The 13,299-nt window shown below is 42.0% G+C and overlaps 1 protein-coding gene across 1 annotated transcript in view; it reads left to right on the forward strand.

The window, feature by feature from the left end:
• SHC3 (SHC adaptor protein 3) overlaps positions 1–13,299 on the forward strand; it is a 76,186-nt gene that overhangs the window by 37,173 nt on the left and 25,714 nt on the right. Inside the window, exons 3-5 of the mRNA XM_032772366.2 lie at positions 6,166–6,229; positions 9,300–9,419; positions 11,739–11,792. Coding sequence (XP_032628257.1) covers positions 6,166–6,229; positions 9,300–9,419; positions 11,739–11,792 — 238 coding nt within the window. The remainder of the gene's footprint in view (positions 1–6,165; positions 6,230–9,299; positions 9,420–11,738; positions 11,793–13,299) is intronic.

Genomic DNA, 13,299 nt, shown 5'->3' on the forward strand with positions numbered 1-13,299 from the left:
CAGCAAGTTTTATGGCTGTGGCATGCAAGTCATTTTGTGTGTGCAAATTGGTCAGAGTTTCTAGTCTCAAAATTGACCTACCAGTTTTTTTCTTAAAATTCAATTGAAAAGTCAATGCAACTTTTACATGTCTGTCTTTTCCCATAAAACAATAGCTTCAGTACTCTTTTTTCATAAAAAGTAATCAATTACAGGAGGTAAATTAATTCAAAAAATCCAAAATAAAACAAGCAGAGGTACATTCGTGGGATTGTCAAAACAAAATATTTAATAAAGAAACAGTTTCCAGCTTCTTTAGAGCTAGAAGTGTGCACAAAGTATGATGGTTAAAGTTATGAAAAACAAACAGAACTATGGCCTTTAAATGGAACATGATGCCAATGCTTTTCTTTCTCACAATAATGTCAGATCATCATGGAGCACTGTAGGTAAGACTGGAGAAATTCAGTATTGCATATAGACAACATTTCACTCGATACACTTGCCATCTGAAATCTATACTGAAATCATAGTGTGTTTTCTGCTGTGAAAATTACTTCAAACATGACCATCTGCAAAGCAGAAAATATTTCGGGCCAGATTTGGAACTCAGTATGTGGTCCTTACTGCAGTGTGCACAGAAACAAATTTTACAAGCTATCAAGATAGTGCTGCACTCTGTGGTACATACCTGAGATCAGTGCTTGGTCACTGTAAGGGCATGGGGTGCAGAAAGTTTTAAACATATTACTGACAACCACTTTTCCACAACAAGCAAGAAATTACATTTATGTCCAAATTTTCGAAAGTCCATGCAATTGATTAGTCATGCAAATGTGCCACACACCTCTGTATTTTCCTGTTCAGATAAATGTTTGTATGCACAAGTCAGATAAGTGCATGCTCAAACTAGCAGCTGTATGCACAGTTAATCTGGTTTGATGTGTGCCTATACAGGGAATGGTGGATGCAAAATTGGAGTGGATGATGATTAATATGAGAATCAAAAGGTGGGAAAGAAACTGGTTAAGGGGACACTACAAATCTACGAGTCATGCTGAAAGGAGCATTATCAGGGTGGAAGGAGGTTACTAGTGGAGTTCCTCAAGGATCGGTTTTGGGATCAGTCTTATTTAATATTTTCATTAATGCCCATGGCACAAAAAGTGGAAGTGTGCTAATACAATTTGTGGATGACACAAAGTTGGGAGGTATTGCCATTACAGAGGAGGACTGGAATATCGTACAAGGAATTTTGGCATAATAGAAATGGGATGGAATTTAATAGTGCAAGATCATGAATTTAGGGACTAACAAGAATTTTTGCTGTAAACTAGGGACTTATTAGTTGGAAGTGACAGAAGAGAAGACCTTGGTGTATTGGTCAATCACAGATTGACCATGAGCCTCCAAGGTGATATAGCTATGAAAAAAGTCTAATACAATCATGCATCAGGTGAGATGTTTCCAGTAGATAGGAAGTGTTGTTGCTGTTGTACAAGGCACCAGTGAGACCTTATCCAGATGAGGAATACTGTGTACAATTGTGGTCTCCCATGCTTAAGAAAGACGAATTCAAACTGGAACAGATGCAGAGAAGGGCTACTAGGATGATCAGAGGAATGGATAACCTTTCTTATGAGAGGAGACCTAAGGAGTTTGGCTTGTTTAGTGTAACAAAATGAAGGCTATGGGGAGATATAATGGCTCTCTATAAATATATTAGAGGGACAAACACCAGGGAGAGAGAGGAGTTATTTAAGTTAATGGCCAATACTGGCACAAAAAACAAGAGGCTATAAATTGGACATCAGTGAGTTTAAACTTCAAATTAGATGAAGGTTTCTAACCATCAGAGGAGTGAAATTCTGGAATAGCTTCCCAAGGGGAGTAGTGGGGGCAAAAAACCTAACTTGTTTCAAGACTGAGCTTGATAAGTTTATGAAGTGGATGCTGTAATGAGGTGGCAATGGCATATGGCCCATCTGTGACTGTTGTTAGCAACTATCTCCAGTGGCTGGAAATGAGACACTAGATGAGAAGGGCTCTGAGTTACTACAGAGAATTCTTTCCCAGGTGTCTGGCTGGTGGGTCTCACCCACACTCAGAGTCTAAGAGTATGTCTACACTATGAAACGAGGTTGAATTTACAGAAGTCGATTTTTTAGAAATCGATTTTATACAGTCAATTGTGTGTGTCCCCCTCCAAGACCATTAACTCGACAAGTGTGTGTCCACAGTACCGAGGCTAGCATTGACTTCTGGAGCGTTGTACTGTGGGTAGCTATCCCCTAGTTCCCGCAGTCTCTGCCGCCCATTGGAATTCTGGATTGAACTCCCAATGCCTGATGGGTCAAAAAAATTGTCGCGGGAGGTTCTGGGTACATGTCGTCAGCCTTCCCACCCCTTGAAAGCAACAGCAGACAATCGTTTCAAGCCATATTTGGAGTCAGGAAGGAATTTTTCAGACTGGTAGAGACCTTGCGGCACAGGTGCTTAATTTCTAATCTTCCGGGGAGTGCTTCCCCCCAGCTCTGGCGAGGCCCTGCCCCCACTTCACCCCTCCCTCCACTGCCCCAACCCCTCCTTGCTTCTTTCCACCCCATCACTTCCCCACGTCCTAGGCCCAAAGTGGGAGTGACCAGCCAGCTGTTTTCTTTCTATCTGTTTATCTAATCAGGGATCTATATGAGCACCTCAGTACCTGAGCTCCTGCATGCCTTCTAGCCAAGTAAATGCTACACCTTTTTGCAGCAGCTGTAAGGATCGCTGCTGAGCAGCTGACCCCAGACTTCTCTGGGTCATCCTGTCTTGCACAGGCAAAATGGCTTGGAGAACTTCTTCTCCAGCTCCACTATCTTCACCAGCACGCTTCAAAGATAAGCTAGTATTTCATTCAAAACTCCTAATATCTCTACCAAAACCACTGTTAACTTTAGAGCTGAGGTTGCTCTAGTGTATTTACTGAAAATCGAGGAAGTCACTAGTTAAAGCAATAATATGGTCCAGACTAGTTTCAACATGTCTTATCAGCTCAATATCATGACACCCAAATGCACTCTTGTCCTCCTGAGATCCACAGGACATTCTTTCATTTCAAACACTCTCACACGCAACCTCAACTCCAAGCTCAGCAAAGTTAAGGTGTTTTATGGACAGATGTACCTGCAGTTGGAAGTCTGCAGTGTGTTATTACTGCCTAAGCTGATATGCATCCTGGCTCCCCAGCTGTTCTCTATCCCCCTTTCCAGTTCCACTTCCCAGCCAAAGTGTGCAGTGCTTCAATTGGCTGGCTGTTCCAACGGCAGACTGGTGATACAGCCGGCCAATCCTTCAAGCTAGGTTTCTTCCTCTTATTCCAGTACATTCACTTCCCCAACTTCAGACCTGATAAGGGTAGCCAGCAGGATTCCCAATCTGATGGATGGACTGAGTTTCCTTAGTGTAGGGCTCCTCTCTTGACACTCAGTAGCTGGCTGGCAGAGAGGCCAGGCAACGTAAGAAGTGCCAACCCCAGCTCAGCATCCGAGATGGAGATGTCTCCAATGCAAAGATGCATGCTGCACTTGTCAGGAAAATTTGCCTGCAAACTCTCCCTGCCCCCTCTATGCCTTCTGTTGCTGATAGTAGCTGGGAGATTGTGAGAGCAATCAGGGAGAGTTGCAGGAAAATGTACCTGATAAGCACAGTTTGTATCTCTGCAGTCAGAGTGGATGAGTAGCTGAAGAACTGCCCAAACCAGCTCTGAAGCACACTGGGAAGGGATGGAGAATAAATCTGAGGAGCCTGCCATGGGCGAGGGAGAAGGACTCCCAGCTGCTGCCCAGTCTTCCTCACTGTTTTTGCAGGATCCAGGGCTTGCTGGAAGCCTAACTGAGGAGCCGGGGTGCTCATGGCTGGGCAGCAGGGCTAAGGAGGCAGCACTGGATCATAGGTGTGTTTGTTGGCTTGTTCTGGGGTTAATAAAAACACATGTTATGAACAAGCGGAATATTTTTTCTGTCTGACATTAAATTTTCAAAAGTAGCCTCTGTTTGAGGTGCAGGGATGATGTCTAGGAGTGGGGTGTTGTGTTGTACTGTGCTTGTGAGTCATGGTAGGTCTCATTTGCCAATTGGCCTGATTGTTAACTGCTGTATCTGGGAGAGTTAGTAACAATTTTACACAAAACACATTGCAGAAAATTCATCGAGGTTCTGAACTGGGGTAGATTTGGAGACTAAATTCAATCATTGGTCAGTGAAATGGAGGGATTTAGTCTTGCTTTAAGGGCTTGATCCAAAATCTGTTGAAGTTAATGGGAGCCTTTCCACTGACTTCAGGTTCGTTGGATTGGGCCCTAGGTGAGAAGTGCCACACAATTTTAACCAGGGGCATGCGCAAGGGAGGCAAGCAGAGGCACCACCCCCCAGTCAACAAAACCAGGTACAGAACTCCTCTGGGGCAGGGAGAGTGAGCTCCAACTCCACAGGCCGCAGGGGGAGGGGAGGAGAGCCAGCTCCTCCAGCCCTGGGGCCATGGGGGAGGAGGGGAAGAGCTTGCTCCTCTAGCCACCAGTGGAGAGCGAGCGCCACAGGCCCCAGGGCTATGAGGGGTAGAGGGGAGCCAGCGCCTTAGGCTGGGGGGAGGTACAGCAAGTGCCCCTCCAAAAGTGGCCAAATTTTTGTTTCTGTGCACACCCCAATCTTAACTATGGAGTCACTACTGATTCCTCCATAATAAATCAATAACTTCATTTGTTAGGCCATTGTCTGTCTGTGCTTGCACATACATGTGCAGCCGCTCCCATATGCACACTGATCACATACATTCACATAGACTATGGGTTGAAACAGTAACACAGATATTGTGTCAAGGTAGAGTTAAAGAAATATTTTGGTTTTTAATGATCCTTTAGCTTGGCTTTGAGATTTTGGTTATTTCTGGCTCTGTGGGCTTTTGAGTTTGTGGTGGGTTCCCTTCAATTTTGTTATTTTAAAAAATATTTGGTTGTGTAAAATAAATGTCATTTGTCCATTTGGAAGTATACACATACTATTCTGTTACTAATTTGAAATCTCCCTCAATATTTAATACTGTTAAAGAATATTTTGCAATTATCTTTAACAGTCCCAGTGGAGCCATTACAATGTATTGCATCAATCGAGGCTGGTCCATTACAGCATTGATATTAACATGACTAAGAAGGACTGTGCATGCAAGTTTATGTATTTTCAAGAATTAACAATTTGGTTGTTGCATTTGACCTATTGTTTAAAACCGAGAGGGCCTCAAGACATTCACCTGCAGCTGCATGATCAGCAAAATTTCATTTTGAAATACAATCATATTCTTCATTCAAATTCCTCCTGAGCGTATGTTTCTTTCACGTAGCCTGTCAGCATTAATTTACCAATGACATAAGTCTGATTAGAAAAAAACCCATAATGTTTGTGATATAAAGATATTTGTAGTGGTATGGTAATGCCACAAGTTATGTGGGTCATGATGAACAAATACCAGTAAAATCCTTACACCACAACACTCTCATATATTTTCTTTACAACATACGTTTTGCAGCAAAATGACTGCAGAAATATTTTAGAGAGTTTTGATACTATGTGAAACCAGGCTGGCTTGGCTCTGCAAAAGCCTCAGAGGGGGAGGAAAATAATTGTCTCTATGTTCTAAACTTAGAAAAACACCCAAAATAAATTCAAATGTTAAAAATGGTCTCAAACGGTGGTTAATAATTAAGAGTAGCATTGTTTTAAGACCTGATATCTCACTAGGATAAAAAAAATGAGACGTGCAGCATATACCAGCTCTCCAGTGGTATATAGAATCAATTTTTATCCTTGACGGTTCTCCAGTTATTACACCTTGAACCAAAAATGAATATTGTACCTCAGAGCAGAGTAGTCCAAATTTGGAGAAAATTCCACATTTGGGCAGGACGGTAGTAGGGAAATGTTTTTGGCAGGCTGTATTTTTTTAAAAAAATTGAGTCTGTTTTAAGGCTGATTAGAGATGATCTCTTTATTAGTGAGAAAAGAACTAATTGACTCACTAGTTATTGGGTCTTCTCTTGTGATTGAATGCCATAAAGAACAAAGTTGTCAAATATTCCCCTTCAGTGCAATTTGAACATATAATGAAGAAACCAACACTTCCATTTGCTATAAAGCTTATTTTCTGTCTCCACAGGGAAGCAATCAGCCGTGTTTGTGAAGCAGTACCTGGAGCCAAAGCAGCCTTCAAAAAAAGAAAGGTATTTTTCTTTTTCTTGTCAGTGACCCATATTTCCTTAGTTCAGTATAGCGGAAACCGGACACAGTGGGCAGGTGTGTTTAAGTCAGCCTGAGAACTGCAGGTGCAGAATCTTCCAAAGTCTTATCTATGTGCAGCCACTGTAGATTGCACCTACTGTCCTGCCAGTCAACATCGCTCATAGAAGTTCAAAGTAAGGGAGTGTAAGGGTACTCCTTCCTTCCCTGCCTGGGATATCCATATCATGGCTAGTAGCATAGCTGGGCAGGGAAGTGGCTGGAATCTTGGCTCTGCCCTCACGTTATTGGCCACAGCAAAGGGGGAAGTACACTGTGCTAGGTATACGGCTGACACAAACTGTTGCTTTCCTGGAGCGAGGAAAGAACCAGCCAGAGACCATATCGTGACTCTGAGATGGTGCCCGTACGATCCCGGCTCTACCTCTGGAGCAGCACAACTGTGAACTGCCCCTGAGTCAGGGCTTGCAGCAAAGCCACAGTTTAGCTCTTAGGAAGTCTAGTTTGCAGTGACATGATGTAATAAAGCCTCCTGTCCCAGATCTGGACTTTAGCGTCCAAAATCTGGGGGCTTACCTGAAACTCCCCCAAGCTCACTACCTGCTTGGATATTTTCTCGCTGCCACCAACTAGGACTATTGGGGTTCCTAGTACCCCCCCCCGAGTCACCCCAACCTTCCCCTGGGGGACCCCCAAGACCCAGAGCCCTGGGTCTCCCTCTCTTCTCTCCCAGCTTCCCCCCCTTCCCTGGGTTAGCCGGTGCGAGACTAGACTTCACTCTTTGAATACAACCGGAGAGGCAATCTAGCGTCCCCGAGGCTATGCATTCACAGCTAATCACAGCTAGCACACAAGGAGATTCCCCCTCCCTTGTCTGTAGCATTTATCCTCTGCGCCCTGGTCGAGGCGGGAACAATAGGTAAGGTGAGACAACAGAGTTTTGGGTTTTCCCTCCCCCTCTTGCCTCAACAGGAAAAGAAACTTCACAAGGTTTAAAAAGAAATACGTTTTATAGGATAAAGAAAAAAGAAAGAAAATATAATAACAATAATCTTGCATTAGAAAACTCAAAGTCAGGCTCTTCTTATAAGATAAATATGAATAAAGCACGTGTGATTTAAAAGCATAGCCCGATTTAAAAACCAGTCCCCACATCAACATCATGTAAATACAACACAGAGCTCATCATAGCCTCGAAACTTTCTCTTTATGCTTTCTTTGTAGCTTCACAGATGTTTAGGAAAACTTATTGAGATAAGATGAGTTAAAAGGAGAAACTTGTTTACTCCACAGCCGAAGAAACAAAGACCCTGAGTATACAATTCCGCACTCGACTTAACCCAAAAGTTCCTGATGGTCTCTGGTCGGTGGTTTTGTTCTCTTTGTTCCCCCTTTACAGGAAAAGAAAATTAACCCTTACCTTACCTATCTACTTCTGACACATGAGCTTGTATCTGAAATGGATAACTGCTGTACTATCAACAGAAATAGAATATATAAGGTAGGGTTCAGAACAAGAACTCACGTCCTGGCTGAATGTCGCCTTTTTCTTGTAGCTGAGACCCATGTAATATATATTTAGCTCTCATGGTCACAATGAGTGTACTGTATTTAACTCCCACTATGCAAACACTAAAACAACACATACCCCAGTGACAACGGAATCTGCTTCAAAACAGAACTGTTTTTTCAGAGAATATCTTCCATATTCAGCCTTTTTAATAGGGGTTTTTATTTAGAAAGTAAAAGAAAGGCAAACGTCTTTTTTCTTGAAAAACACAATGCTACAAAATAACACTGGGAAAACGGATGAAAAGAAGTTCCTAGAGCCCAATGAGCCATCTTGCTGAATCAGTATGTCTAAGAGCAGTATCTCTTGTTTAGAGATTAGAATCTGAATACTTGGGTACATCACTCATGAAAAATTGTAGAGATTTGGTTGTGGAAAGCAAAATATATCAATGAGTGGAGATTGACCCACAGTAATTGAGAATTAGGTAGGTTGTACATTTAGAAAATAAAATCCACGAGGAGAGTATTTCAGTTACTTTCCTGACTGTGCTTCTCATTGGCACTCCAGCTCATTCCTCCTGGTATTGCTGTTGTCCGGTGATGTGTTCTATGTAGATGTCCCTCGACCACCTGATGGCATCCGACACCATGAGTTGCTGCATCAGCTGAGCATAGCGTTGACCAATTCTGCATTCTCTCAGTACTTGCTAATACTGCTTTTAAAAGGGAAAGGGTGCTGGTAACAGCACTTCAGCTAAATCTTAACAACAGCAACAAAAAACACACGAACTTTTGCAGGTCCGTGCCCCACCCTGTCTTCATGGTGACTCATATATCTTAATTTACATGGCTAGGGCCAATTCTCATCTCTAGTCTGTAATATGGATTTATTACATATGAATAAAAACATCTCCTATGTGAAGTACACTGGCTTAGTGTATGCAGTTATAGCTCCTTCTGTCGCTAATGAGAATAAGGCTTTGTTACTTACTTATAGCTAACAAAGTTATTCCTTCATCTCAAATATTAAGACTATGTGCTTTTGGTGTTGTAAGTCCAGGGTTTGATCCCCACTGACTATTGCACAGTAATAATGCTTTGCAACCTGGGGTTTGACGCTATATTCCACACTTATGCTTTCACCATTTTGTTAATTGTGTTATGAGGAATGACCTACAGAGAAAAGTAGCTGCCCAAAGGAAGTGATCACTAGTGTAGAGTAAAAGTTGTCATTGTTGAAAAGCAGCTCTTAAGGTGTCAGCTGAGCCTGCATGAAGTGTGATATGTACACCTTGTACGGGGAGGTTGGAGGGCTGCCATTAGATACTGGGTACAGACGGGCTACAGAGCTCCCTTCGCAGAGGTACACCAGATGTGAGCCTTCTATAGGATCCTTTAATGAACTGCCAGGAATGGCTGAGGTTAGCTTAAATGGGGTTTGTTACAGTGTCCCCAAGTGACTGAACAGTATAATACAGTTTAGCAATCATTACAGTGAGTTATCATCGCGAATCAACTACAATGTATTACTTTACTTCACAGCCACCAAGCAAAGTTCTCTCTAGCGTCTTGGGAAAGAGCAATCTTCAGTTTGCAGGAATGAACATAACTCTGAATATTTCCACCACCAGCTTAAATCTAATGACTCCTGATTCAAAACAGGTTTGTGTATAAAAATCTCTAAGTCCATTGATAAAGAGCATATCGTGTAATGTTTGCTACTTGATAAAATGCTCCTGTGCTTTAAGTGTTATTTCTTTATCAAATAAAAAAAGGAATGCAAATGTAAAGTGCAATAGATTAATTAGTTTGGTTACACATTTAACATAGATTGGTGAAAATCATGTTTTCACAGTAATTCTGTCATTACCTCTCAAAAGGTCCACTTTACAATGTGAAATGGCTTTTTCTGGCAGAAAAAGGTCCGGTTCCAAACTTGGGCTGTGTTTGGGTGGAGGTATTTTGGTTCTGACCAATCTACAGAGATGAATGCCTGTCCCCCGTGGTTTTTCTTTTCTTTCTCTATGTATTGTTTTAGAAGGCATTCTATTCATAAGGTGATGTTAAAAATCCTGCTTTGGGGGGTTTGCACTTCAGTGAAATGTCTGCCTTTCAGAAGAAGGAAGCCTGTGTCAATCAACCTCTTTATTCTTCTCCTTTGTGCTGAAGGTATATACTGAATTTGGGGAATCACTGCAGTGGGTTGTGAATGATGTATGAGATGAGAAAAAAACTTGCTCGCTATGTATATAGAGAAAGCTGATAGTGTTGCATAATCACTGCTGTGCTATTTGCTGTGAGCTACATCCCTAGGTGTGCCTAGATACAGCAAGAAAAAAAAACTTGCTTTGCCACAAGATAAAAAATAAACTAGAAACATACACACACACCTGAAAGATTTCTTACTTTTTATTTGTCTTTTCCCCACCATCTTATAGATAAGCTGCTGCAGTCCTCTACAGGACTAGCTCAAGCAGTGGAATAGCAGCACTATGGCATGTTGTAGTGTTTTGGACCATTATTAAAGAATTTGATAGTACTTTTTATCAGGGCAGTTGTCTCCAGCTTTCACTACTGGCACAAGGAGCCTTCCCTTAGTATGACCCATCTGCAAAATGTACCAAAAACTGAAGGCATTTTAAATAAAGGGCCAGAGCCTCAGCTCTGTGTAAAGCAGCAGAGATTTGGGGATGTCAATGGAGCTATGCTGATTCACACCAGCTGAGGGTCAACCCCAAATGTTTTGGCTTCTCTCTACAATATAGTCTCATTTAACTGGAAATAGAAGAGATGACTGATATCATGTGTATCTATATTCACTACACTTGCTATGATGATGGAGGACTGGGAAATGAAGGGGTCTTTGACAAACCAGCACTCTGGTGGAGGTCTCCTTCCTTTCTGGTTTACACTAGGAGTGTTGGATTACCACAGAGAACATTCCTGGAATGTATAAAAATGTGGTCTGCTTTCTGCGGCATACCTTTCAGAATACTGAAAGCAAGGTTGGCCAAGTGGTTTTGTGATTAGTTCTTTATGGTGCTATCCAAGAAAGACAGGCTTGATTCTTGTTGCTAGTCTCTTATTCATGGATCAGCTTTGGACTGGAGAGAATGGAAAAACAACCTTTTTAGTTTGGAGTAGGGAGGTAAGGGACCAGTTGAGTCACTCCATTGAGTTGACCATGTTAGTTAGGAGTGACACTGAGACGTGGAGTGAATTACTGTTCAGTTCTCCTGGTACAAAGACCGCTGTGATGCAGGTCTTTGAGCAATAGTGGGGAGAGAAACCCTTCCTTGGGGATAGAGGAATACAGTCATCCACTGAGAACAAAAATAATGAAAGATCTATTTAAAGGTTATAGTTGGGTGAGCAGATGGGGCTGGAAGTATTATGAAGGCAGCATGCATTACATGGAGGAAGACTTCACCTTATTCTCTAATGACCCTTTCTGACTCAGAGAAGGAAGTCCAAGAGACAGCCTTTTTCTCAAGAGGGAGGTACTGCTAGGCATGGTCTTTCAGGTGCAGGGAAAAAAGGGGAAAGGAAAATTAGTCAGCTCAGGGAATGCCTCTCTCTATGACCTCCACTGCTCTGACAGTTAACCTCATTGAGCCTGAGAGCCTATCTGGTGTCCACAATGTTCAAATCCGCAGGGGTTATGGAAACCCCTAACATTTGCCCTCTGTAGCCATGCAGGATATCGAAGCTCTGTATTTTGGGTGAAATGTACCCTTTTGTTACATTCATCACTACCTGTGACAAAAACTCACTTCAACAGATTAAAGTTTCTCCAAAATAACTTCAGGAAACTATATTTTCAGAAAGCAACAAAGAGTCCTGTGGCACCTTTTAGACTAACAAATGTATTGGAGCTTAAGCTTTCGTGGGTGAATACCCACTTTGTCAGACGCATGACTACCTCTCTGCAAAAGAGAATCTACTGACTCATACTTTTGTTTTTTTTTCTGATCCAAACAGATCATAGCAAATCATCATATGCAGTCTATTTCCTTTGCCTCTGGAGGTGATCCGGTAAGCATTTCTTTAGTCATTTTTTCCCATAAGTATTGCTATAGGAGGACCTTATGCCAGGATTTATCTCATGTCTTACTCAAAGGAAAATATAGCATGATAGCTTCTGTTTCTTATTTTGTAAGCTCTTCTGGACTGTTGCCATCAAACTCTTTTTGAGGGAAACCACTGACAGGCAGTCACAAATCCTCCCATATGAAATGAGTGTCAGGAAAAGTGTCAAAGGGTCTAGAGCATTTCATATAAATCTTATAAATCCTGTAAGTAGGACCCTGTGGTTTTCAAAGTAAGCACGGTATTTTCATATGGATATCCTTTTACTTTTCACCTTGATTGTTATCCATTTTGCCCTTCCTGGAGTAAAGGACTGAGGATGTAGCTGTATTTCTAGCCTGCTAGGTCCAGGTACCTTTTTTTTCCCTTTCTTTCTCCTCAACTCTATCTTATGAAAATGGAGAACCAAATACTGCCATCAGATATGTCCATTCCACTCATATGTTTGAGGAGAGGATGTGTCTTTTAGGAGAAGCCCAGTTCTGCATTTCTACACTTGCCATGTTTAGTTTTCCTCTTCGATGCCTCTGTGCAACTCACATTCAATTCAGAAGGCAGATCTGGGCTTTTTACTTATCTACATATTTGTTTGAGCTATCCTCCCAATTTCATACTAAATACGCTTCAGAATATGTCCTATCTATGAGAATTGAGAGAATCTCAAAACAGTAAAAGTCTCTCCTGAGTCTTGAAAGCATTTACTCTAGATCGATCTACCCAGTCCCTGTTGTCAGGGACAGGTCCACTTACATGGCACATATCGCCCTCTCTATGAAATAGCTCTCCCACCTCAACTGCAAGATGAGTTAACTGCACCAGCTCTTCAGCGCAAAATATCCTTGAAATGTTTGCAAACTGACTGTTATCAATATGCTAAATGGGTCAAATTCATCCATGATGTAACTCTCCTAAACTCAATGGGGATACAGCAGGGATAAATTTGGGCTATGGTAAAATAATAATTCAGGGAGTAAAAAATTGATCAACAGCACCTCTGAAATACCACAGATTGCAATAGATACTGGAAATGAACAATTTCTGCAGTGGGCAGAGGTGTGATTAGTACAGTTGCCTGCCTCCATAGGAAAGTTTTTGTCACCCCATCTGCCATCCCACATGCTAAGTCCTAGAAACGCCCCCACCCATTGGCAGAGTGTTTTACCAGGAAACAGCATTACCAGCAACAGCAGTAAGAGATCTGAATTGAAATAAACAAGGTCTATCAAATGTTTTAGTGAGATGAAAGTCATGCCACTGAGTCACTGAGAAATCAAATCGTACCAAGTACAGGAGCCAACAAGAGCTGGTGGAACTGTAAAGTGGCATTCACACAACAAGGCCACTGCATGATGATCTCATCCTGGGGGTGGAGAGGAGGGTAGGTGTGAGCATCCATTGACATTCCGCAGGCTTGTCACAGTAGGCTCCGAGTTGGGAGAACTTTAAATAAAAG

Source organism: Chelonoidis abingdonii, chromosome 6, assembly GCF_003597395.2.
Source record: "Chelonoidis abingdonii isolate Lonesome George chromosome 6, CheloAbing_2.0, whole genome shotgun sequence".
Classification (NCBI taxonomy): Eukaryota; Metazoa; Chordata; order Testudines; family Testudinidae; genus Chelonoidis; species Chelonoidis abingdonii.